This window comes from Xyrauchen texanus, chromosome 10 (genome assembly GCF_025860055.1).
Source record: "Xyrauchen texanus isolate HMW12.3.18 chromosome 10, RBS_HiC_50CHRs, whole genome shotgun sequence".
NCBI classification, from domain to species: Eukaryota; Metazoa; Chordata; class Actinopteri; order Cypriniformes; family Catostomidae; genus Xyrauchen; species Xyrauchen texanus.
In genome coordinates, this window is record NC_068285.1 from 9,555,726 (window position 1) to 9,566,020 (window position 10,295).

General features: G+C 35.3%; 1 protein-coding gene across 1 annotated transcript in view; it reads right to left on the reverse strand.

The window, feature by feature from the left end:
* Positions 1 to 7,795, reverse strand: part of LOC127650383 (NACHT, LRR and PYD domains-containing protein 12-like) — a 294,503-nt gene extending 286,708 nt beyond the window's left edge. Inside the window, exons 1-3 of the mRNA XM_052135780.1 lie at positions 7,602 to 7,795; positions 7,339 to 7,453; positions 4,680 to 4,760 (exon numbers count right to left, since the gene is read on the reverse strand). Coding sequence (XP_051991740.1) covers positions 4,680 to 4,760; positions 7,339 to 7,340 — 83 coding nt within the window. The 5' untranslated portion in view covers positions 7,341 to 7,453; positions 7,602 to 7,795. The remainder of the gene's footprint in view (positions 1 to 4,679; positions 4,761 to 7,338; positions 7,454 to 7,601) is intronic.
* Positions 7,796 to 10,295: the final 2,500 nt, after the last annotated feature.

Sequence of the window (10,295 nt, forward strand, 5' to 3'; positions counted from 1 at the left end):
AAAAAAGTTTTATTTAGCAGTTCAAAGTATGATAGATATGCTTTGTTATCATTTGTGGGGAAAGGCTTTTGATGCTTTAACACTGCAGTGCTGAAGTCTCTTAGTAGAATTATAATGAAAGATAATTAAACTTGCTCTGTTTGAGAATGACTGCTTTCGGTTCAATTTATTTACTCAAAAGATGGTAATTTTGCAGCATCTGCATGTACAAATAGGTAATCTGAAGATATAGTCAGTGAACAAATCAATGAACGAATCAGTGAACAAATCTTTTTGGTGAAAAGAATCAAAATAGTCGAATCACTGAAATGAATCAAAATCACCACTACTAACGAATGGGAAAAATTGGAACGCCCAACGGCCATGGATGTAGAAAGGAGATCCTGCCTTACAGGTAAAAGAGCCAATCAGCTTTTAGATACAGACATCGTCTGTCAATCAACTTGAGATTGAGCATGCACATCATCTAAACAAGCTGGTAAAATTGTGTTTATTTAGCATGAAGAGTTAAAGAAGCACAAATTATAATACCTGTGTTGTCAGAGTTTACTGCAGGTTTGAAATATGTTCTTTTAGTGTAATCTTGACCAACAGTTTAAGAGATTTCTGTCTTTTCCCATTCAAGTAAATAGGAACTGCACTTTTAAGCTGCTTGTTTACACAGAAAATAGCTGCATGTATTGAGTTATTTCAATAAAAAAAAAAAAGAAGTTTACTTGAGGCAAACTTGTGTTGGGACAAATGTATTTATTTAAAATGTTTGGTTTAAGGAAACTGTGGCAGGGGATTTCTAGTTCCCAGCATGCTTTGCTATGGACACAATAGGAAGAGCAATTGTTAAAAGTAAGTGTTATTTTTAGTGCTGTCGATTTAACACGTTAATTCGGTGCAATTAATTTTATTAAAAATTCTGCATTAAAAAAATATCGCAATGCCCCCGGATCATAATAAGGAAGATTACTGAGAAATTCAAGCTTGTAGTACCACCGGTTTACTCCAGAGGGCAGTAAGTGAAATTTCAGCTGTATGAGCAATGCACAGTTTATACAGTGAAGAAAACACTTCAGTAGACAGAACAACACAAACATGCGTTGCGTTCTTGTTCAAAACACTTGATGGAGCGCAAATGTGATCTCAAGATGCATTTAAAGATTGAGTATTAAACTATATTTAACTTCACACAGTGACCTAAACATTTTATGTTTATGATGCAACACATCCGAGACGCGACACAAGCATGTCTGACGCTGGTGTAGATTGGTGGGACCTTAAACAAGCCCTCATAATAAATCTCCAACTGATTGACAAATTCACTTGTGTAATGGATTGCTGTGAACTGTGTGTCAATGATTGACTTATGATCAATAATATGGTAGTAAACTATACATTGTATCTAAAGCCGCTTTTTATATTGTCTTATCAATGATGAACTCTTCTGCCACAAGAATGTCATGCATTTTAATTATCTGAATATTTTTTATTTTATATATATATATATATATATATATATATATATATATAATTATTTAATCATTACATATATTGAATTATTGTTATATGAGGGGCTTTCTCAGCAAATATTTGTATATGCGATTAATTAATCGGGACACCATGTAATTAATTCAATTAAAATGTTTAATCGATTGACAGCTCTAGGTATTTTATGTGTTTTTGTGCAAGATGAATATAAAGAAGGATATTTGCTAGTATTTAATGTTTTGTTATGTTGAGATTCAGAAGAGTTACTATTATGTTGAGGTTTTGGGGGTTACCATTTTGGTGAAAAGTGGAGCTTCACACTCATTGTATAGTAGGGAATCGTATATGAAGACCATTGGGCTCTAAAGAGATATAAATGCTTTAAAAATGGGGATTAATTGGGGTTACTTTGACATATCCAGTTTTGTTGGATTATTCAATTCAATTAGGTTCCCTCACCGAAAGTATTTGAGTTGAAATTACACATTTAAACACATTAAAACGTGTGGAATCACAGTCCACAACTGAATCAAGTTCAGCAAAATATTTTTGAGTGTGCATTATAATGTAAATATATCATAATTCTAATTGACCTATTTTGACAAAACTGTTGTACCTCAGACTAGTTGATGTGTGTTCACCCTTAAATTGTAATGGCACTTCCATAGACCAGTCACTCTTCATGGACACACAGCTGGGCTCCGGTGAGTCTGATCTCTTCATATGGAGTCGACTTTAACAGAATAAAGACAAGAGTTGATATTAGTTCATTTAAACCTCATGCAGACAATTCAAAATTTTCTTCTACCAACAGCTGTGCATGTGACAAAGCTGGATGTCTGAGTGGTGTTTGAAGAATATCAACAGATTTATAGACAGTTGGGCAGTTTATTTGCATAGACCTGACCTGCTAAAAAGAGATGAACTTCATCCCACCAGGGAATGTGCTGCTCCCCTCTCTAGTGATATGACTCATAGTCTTGGTAGTGTTAGGGTGCATTGCACCTAGAGAGATTCATCTTAAATTTAGATTAAATCAAGGTTTATCCAAAAATTCTGTGGCACCAAATTTTAAAGGGATAGTTCACCCAAAAATTTAAAATTCTCTCATTATTTATTCACCCTTATTATATCCCAGATGTGTGACTTTCTTCACTAGAACACATTTGAAAAAAATTTATAAAATATCTCAGCTCAGTAGGTCCTTAAAATGCAAGTGAATGTTCATTTCTCTTTTGAAGCTCCAAAAATCACAGACAGTCAGCATAAACATCATCCATATGACTCCAGCAGTTAAATTAACGTCTTCTAAAGCGATACGATCGCTGTTGGTGTGAAAAAGATCAATATTAGTATTTAACTCTCTTTAACTCTGAATTATAACTTCTGGTAAGCTTCAGGAGAGGATGGAAATCACACCGTTTCAAGTGTGACGTATTTGCTTTGGCATGTCATGGATGTAATCTCACATTCTCGTCTTTATTGAGACATCCAGGATAAGCACACAAACACACCATTGTGAGTAAAGAAACGGATAAATACAGATCTAAACCAAAACCAATGAAGTTACTGTACAGAGTTCCTCCTTCTCACTAGTAAACAGAGCAGCTCTTCAGGCTGTCACGCACTTGCCTCAGTTCTTATGTGTTCATATGTCAATGTCACACATGCATTTAAGTAAAAACAGTACTTAAATATTTATCTTTTCGCAACAAAAGCGATCATGTCATTTTAGAAGAATTTAATGTACCGCTGGAGTCGTATGGATGACATTTATGCTGACTGTCTGTGATTTTTGGAGCTTCAAAAGAGAAATGAACATTCACTCGCATATTAAGGACCTGCTGAGATATTTTTCCATTTTTCTTCAAATGTGTTCTGATGAAGAAAGAAAGTCATTCACACCTGGAATATCATGAAGGTGAGTAAATAATGAGCAAATATAATTTTTTGGTATATATGCATGATAGTGGCATATAATCAGTATTGTACCAATTGATAACATTTGTTTTAACTGTTATGTTATTTTCTACACTAGTTTCTTTCTAATCGTCCCTCAGAGAGTCCTCACCTCACATCAGCACAAGGGGCTCCTGAACTGAAATTAATTGGATGACCCATTGACCGGTCACTCTTCATGGACACACAGCTGGATTCAGGAGATTCTCCATGAATGACACTAAAACACAACAGCAATTAAACACTGTTTTAAAAACTACAAACTCTCACAAACACTCTTTTCCTCTCATCAGTTTCTCAGTTTTACTCTTCCCAATATTTCTCTCTTCTTCAAGGGGGGTAACATGTTCTTTTCCAGTGTTTTCAGTGTCATTTTATCATTGAAATCAATATTTATTATTTTTAGTAGCAGTGGTCACTTAGAGAAAATGACTACATCTCATTTTACATTGAATTCTTTCCATCTTGAGAATATTTTTGGTTCAGGACAGTGAAAAGCAGCACACTGGAGATTGTAGTTTTCTTGAAGTTTCTCTGTAAAGTTGTGTGCAAACAGTTCGAACATGAGACTTCTGAAATACATGCTAACCAGCTGAACATTGCTGATTCTCACACCTTGTGTGTTTAATGGAAGATGTCATGTTGTTGTTATGTTACACACAGGAACTGTTTGGTCATGTTTAATGCACAGTCCTAGTTCAACATTCAGTAATTTCACTTCTGCTTATTTGATGAAGATATATTTGAGCACATGACATTTACACAGCAGATCTGATCTGAATGTCACTAAAGAAGGAAAGAGTTTCAGCTACGACTGAAGAGTTTCAAATTTATATGCCAATAAATGCACAGAATTGATGTACACTATATAATGCAATGTGCTGCTTTCTGAAAAACCGTTTTCACAAGAATTAAATGCTGTGGTCAATCCTCAAAAGGCAAGTGGACAAGCAGAATCCCACAAATTGTGATCAACTCTGAGCACTAATAAGTCATAATATATGACTCTTTGCATATATTGAATGTTTTTGCCAATAAAAGCCTTTAAAACGTATGAAATGCTTATCATTGTTTTCCAGTATACCATAGAAACATGTGAAAAAAGAATCTACAAATACTGAAGCAGCAAACAAACATAACATTTATTTCACTGCCAATACTTTTGGCCACGGCTGTAGTGTTGTGCAGCATATCAGAAATATCTATCAGTGTATTTTATTAAAGCATTGAAATCCTCTGACCTCTTGACCTTCCCTGTGTCTGTCTGTCCACTGAGATCCTTTGTGGAGTCCATGACATCATCTGAACAGTCCACTGAACACCTGTCAACAAACGGGACATCATCTATATTTGTGACGTGTTTATTTGTTCAATACTGACACATATTTGTTTTTATTTGTCCTCTAGAATATTCCATTAGAAATGAATCAATGAGGTTCAATTGCAGACTGTCAGCTTTTATGACATGTTAAACACCAGCATAAAGAGAAAACATCAGAAGACTCAACAGAAGAAAACAAAGCAACGTTTCAAGTCAATAGAAGAAATAACATTTCAGTGCCAAAGAAACTGAACACATACTGACAATTCAGATAAAAGAGCAAAAGTCTCAGTATCTGTTTGTTCTGCTGTGATTAATACTTAGATATCTGTTAGATGTCTTACTGTAGCTGATAGTTTGAAAGGTTTATTATTGTTGTCTTGTGCGTTTTGGTTTGTTTAGCAGCAGTTCAGTACTCACCTGTCAAGAACTGTTGATGTTCCTCTTTACTGACTAGAATATCACCTACAAAATACTTCACAATGAATTTATTGATTGTTTCAGACGATTCAGTGGAACAAAAACTGTCAAACATTCTCTGTTTCTCTCGTCGTGTAATTTTCTACTCGTCACTAAATAGATCCTGTTTTAATAGTTTATCTTTCACCTGAGGAGGAGGAGTCTGAAAGAGACAAACAACATTTAAAGGTGCAGCAGTTGTTTCATGCTCTTAAAGGGATAGTTGAGCCAAAACATTTGTTTTTTTTAATCTGTCTTAATTTTCTCACCCTCATGTGGTTCTAAAAACCCATATGACTTTCTTCAGTGGAACACAAATGATCTTATTCAACATTCACTTTCATTAATGGGGAAAAAGATTCAGTGACTGAGGCCTAACATCTCATTTAGTGTTCACAAGTATAATAAATGATGTGGAAATTTTCACTGAACATGTTAAGTTTAGGACAGCAGACTAGAGATGGGGAAATTAAGCCTCATAAATTGTTTCCCTGATAGTTCCAGGAAAAGATTCAAAGCTTCCAGAGTGTCATCCACCCACCCCCTGTAGGTGAAAGCAGCAGAAGATCATCTATATACAGCAGATGTTCAATTCAGTGTCATGTAGTCTGAGGCCTGGATTGCTTCAGAGTTTCTGCCAAACCATTTACATGGCGGCCAAAGGTTTGGAATAATGGACAGATTTAGCAGTTTTGGAAGGAAATTTGTACTTTATGATCAGTTGAATGCAACTTTGGTGAATTAAAGTATAGTCAGGACATTACTGATGTAAAACAGCACCATCACTATTTGAAAAAAGTTGTTTTTGATCAAATCTAGACAGCAGCATCACTCAAACACCTTATCCTTGAGTAATCATGATAAATTGCTAATAATCAATATAATGGCAAAAAAGAAACCGCTTTCTCTAGAAACTCATCAGTCAATCATTGTTTTGAGGAATGGAGGCGATACAATGCTTGAAAAAAAAACTGTAGATTTCATCCAAAGGTGTAACTACAGTCTTCAAAGACAAAGCACAACTGGCTCTAATAAGGACAGAAAGAGATGTGGAAGACCAGATGTGCAACTGAACAAGAGGATCAGTACATCAGAGTCTCTAGTTTGAGAAATAGACGCCTCACATGTCCTCCGCTGACAGCTTCATTGAATTCTACCCGCTCAACACCAGTTTCATGTACAACAGTAAAGAGAAGACTCAGGAGGACTTATGGGAAGAATTGCAAAGAAAAAAACACTTTTGAAACAGAAAAACAAAAAGAAAAGGTTCGAGTGGGCAAAGAAACACAGACATTGGACAACAGATCATTGGAAAAAAGTGTGATGGATCTGAACCCCATTGAGCTTTTGTGGGATCAGCTAGACTGTAAGGTGCGTGAGAAGTGCCCGACAAGACAGTCACATCTATGACAAGTGCTACAGGAAGTGAGGGGTGAAAGGTCAAGTGCTACAGGAAGTGTGGGGTGAAAGGTCAAGTGCTACAGGAAGTGTGGGGTGAAAGGTCACCTGAGTATCTGGACAAACTGACAGCTGGAATAACAAGAATCTGCAAAGGATTTTTTTTAATGAGAACTCTAATTTTTCATGTTATTAATGTCCTGACTATATATTATGATCAGTTGAATGCCACTTTGGTGAAGAAAAGTACCAATTTATTTTCATAAGAGAGAAATCTGTACATTATTCCAAACTTTTGGCCCACAGTGTGTGTGCGCGCACACACACACACACACACAGTATACAAATATACATACTTTTAACCCCAAGTGCATTTACACGAAGTTGAGAAAACAAAAAAGTGCTTTCATCTTTCATTCAAGCTCAAATTAAGAAAGCACACTTTCACTGATGATGAAGGGCGTGGCTTAATGTGGGCTAACAGAAGAAAAATAAACCAACACCATAATTATACTTCGGGCATTCAGAAATAAAGTGTTCATCTTTCCAAATCTATTTTTTGATCTAATGATCTAATCTCACGAGACGCGCTTGCGCAACAAAAGCTTGCCACCTCATCATTAACCGTGTAATATGCCTTTACTTTCAGTATCGTTCCCCAACACTGTATAAGTTCCAAGACATAATATTACTCATTTACACGTGTATCAAATACAACTTACATCCTAATGTTAAAGGATGTTTACTTTCAAGGTAGTGAGGAAGTCACTGAAGCGTCTCGTGCACTGCGCACGCACTTTGATCTGAACGTCACTGGACACAGGTTTCCAAGTTCACCTAAGTTTTCAAACAAATACGTAAATTCCTGCATAAGTGACTATAAAATGTATCATTAGTTAACCAATTAGTTACCATTAGCTACTAATCGCTGCACATTTACAAACTCAGTATTATTATAGTGTAAAATGGCGAATTTCTAACTTACTTTTGTTTTCGCAGATGTTGTCAGACCCGTTTGAAGTGGAAAATCCCACTGACGTCAGTTTCACACACAGTTTGCATATGAAAGAGCCTAGTTCTGATCAGACAAAATGAGTTCCATATTGATAAGGAATAATGTTATAAATGTGTTCTTTAATATAATTCTGAACATTCGATTGTGTAGAGACCAAGTATGCCGGTGACTGGTCCTAGTATAGGTCATAAGCCCCGCCTCCCCATGTTATTCAACGGGACGTGAGACCAAATAAACAATTAAATTACACTTCACATATCTTTTTTCCAAAGATAGTTTCTGTCATTTACTGTCGTTTCTATTACGTTGATGTAATTTCAAGTGTTTGTTTTCAAAATAAGTTTGTTTTTAGTTATTTTTTTTTTTGCAACAATAACAAATACAAAAACCAATACAATAATACACAATACTAAAGAGTACAGTACAGAGGGTTACATTACAAAAAACAACAAAGAATATCAAGCTAGCTTAAATGATTGACACCATTGCAGAGTCTTACATGCAGTAGAGTTTTTAGAGCTCTTCAACGAATTTAGATATAAATCAAGATCTTTCTTAAAAATAAAAAAGGAAGGAGTTTTCTTTGAAAATTTACACTTGTGAATATAAAATTTGGCAAGAAAAAGTAGCAAATTAAGAACAAATTTAAAATGATAAGGGTCTAATTTCAAAGAGTCACCAAAAAACACAATTCTTTGGCTTAAATAGAAGTTCAAAGATAGATACCTTTTAACAAAGTTTGAAAAGTCAATCCAAAAAATTTTACAGTACACACATTCCCAAAATAAGTGAATAATTGTCTCATCAAATTGATGACAGAATGAGCACAAAGGAGAAATACTGTTATTAAATTTAGCAAATGTATAATTAACTGGGTAGCAATTGTGAACAATTTTAACAGAGACTTCAACCACTTTATTAGTTAAAAAGAATTTCCGCTGAAGAAACCAAAAATCTTCCCATACTATATCATTAAATTTGTTATTCCAAAAGCTTACACAAGCAGGCAAAGAAATCTGATCTCTGCTAAGAACTGAGCGAATTTTCTTATTTGACAAGCTGTTGAGAGGACATTGATCAACAAATAAATTAGAGCTGTCAAATACAGGTGGAGAGCATAAAGGACCTTTAGGGCCAGGTCTGACTAAAGATTTCACACAATCAGGAATTGCACCAAAAACAATGGCATACTCTCTTGGGGGGACTGGAAAAGAGAATTCTTGCATAAAGTGTTCATAAGAGAGCAAGACACCCCTTTCATCTAAAAGTTGACTTACTAACAGTATATTTTTATCAAACCAATTAAAAAAAAAAAGAGATTTATTTTTATATTTAATATTTTGGTTGTTCCAGATAAAAAATCTATGTGGAAAAATTATAATTATATATTAAGGACCAGCAAATTAGAGCCTGTTTATGAAAACCAGAAAGAGTTAAAGGTAATTTAGAAATGCTATAGTTGCAGCGCAATAAAAAATGCAAACCACCAACTGAATTGAAAATATGATTTGGGATAACATTCCAAAAAGATGTAGGATTGTTCAAAAAAGATTTTATCCACTTAATCTTGAAAGAGTTATTAAGAGTGGAAAAGTCCACCAAGTCAAAACCACCCATTGTCCGATCAGCTATCTTTGTTTTTAGTTATTTGATGCTATAAAAACGGTGCTGTGACATCATGATTGACAGCTGTGATTGACAGGTTCTCTGAGCGAAGTAGTCACTGATGCACCAACTGACTTTTTTTTCGGGATCTTCGGAGGACTGAGGAGATTGGAGCTTTAAATTTAATATCTAAATTTCTATAATTAATTATTACAATTATTTTTTGCGATTGATTCAGCGAGAGTCAGGGCGGGGCCTTGATTTCACGGCTTTACTTCCTGCTCACTACTGCGCAGGTCTGGTCTCGAAATCGCAACTGCGCAGACTCAAGTCCCAAGATGTCAGCGCCATATCGGGACACTGGCGGCTTCAGTTCTCACCAATGGAAAAGAGCGAAAGGGCGTCGTCCATCTTTTTTTACAGTCTATGGTAGAGACCTGTGAATGTATGTGAAAGATACGTGACAGAAACTAATGTTAGGTCAGATATGTGTAGGACATTATTTTCATCAGACACAAGCAGAACAGGAAAGAGGACGCCCTATCTTTAGGTCAAATGCACTTTTAATCAATAAACATGGATTTGCTCTCGCATGCTGTATGTCTGAGTGAACACTCAAGAGGAAGACATGTGGCTGTAGACCTACATAATTTTGTTCATCACTAGTGCATGTTAGTCATTCCAGCACACTGGAAGAAAAACAAAATAAAGGCACTTACCATTTTGACTAATCTGGGGAATATTTGCATAAATAAATACATACTGTAAATAACAAATGAAAAAATAAAAAAATCAGTGTACAAAAACTCTCATCTTTGATGTTGCTCCACTTGCTGGCATTCAGTAATCGTCTACAGTGTAGTTTCATTAGTGAATAAAACCAAATGCTTTCTTTGGTTAACAACACTTAAACAAAATGTCCGGGAAACAATATGATCAGGAAAACATATTCCCACTTCACATCCTGGTCTCCAGAGACACTCATGGGTAAATATGGGCCATAAGGACACTACTTGTTAAGAGTATGGGTGTAACCCTGGTGTCCTGGCCAAATTCCCA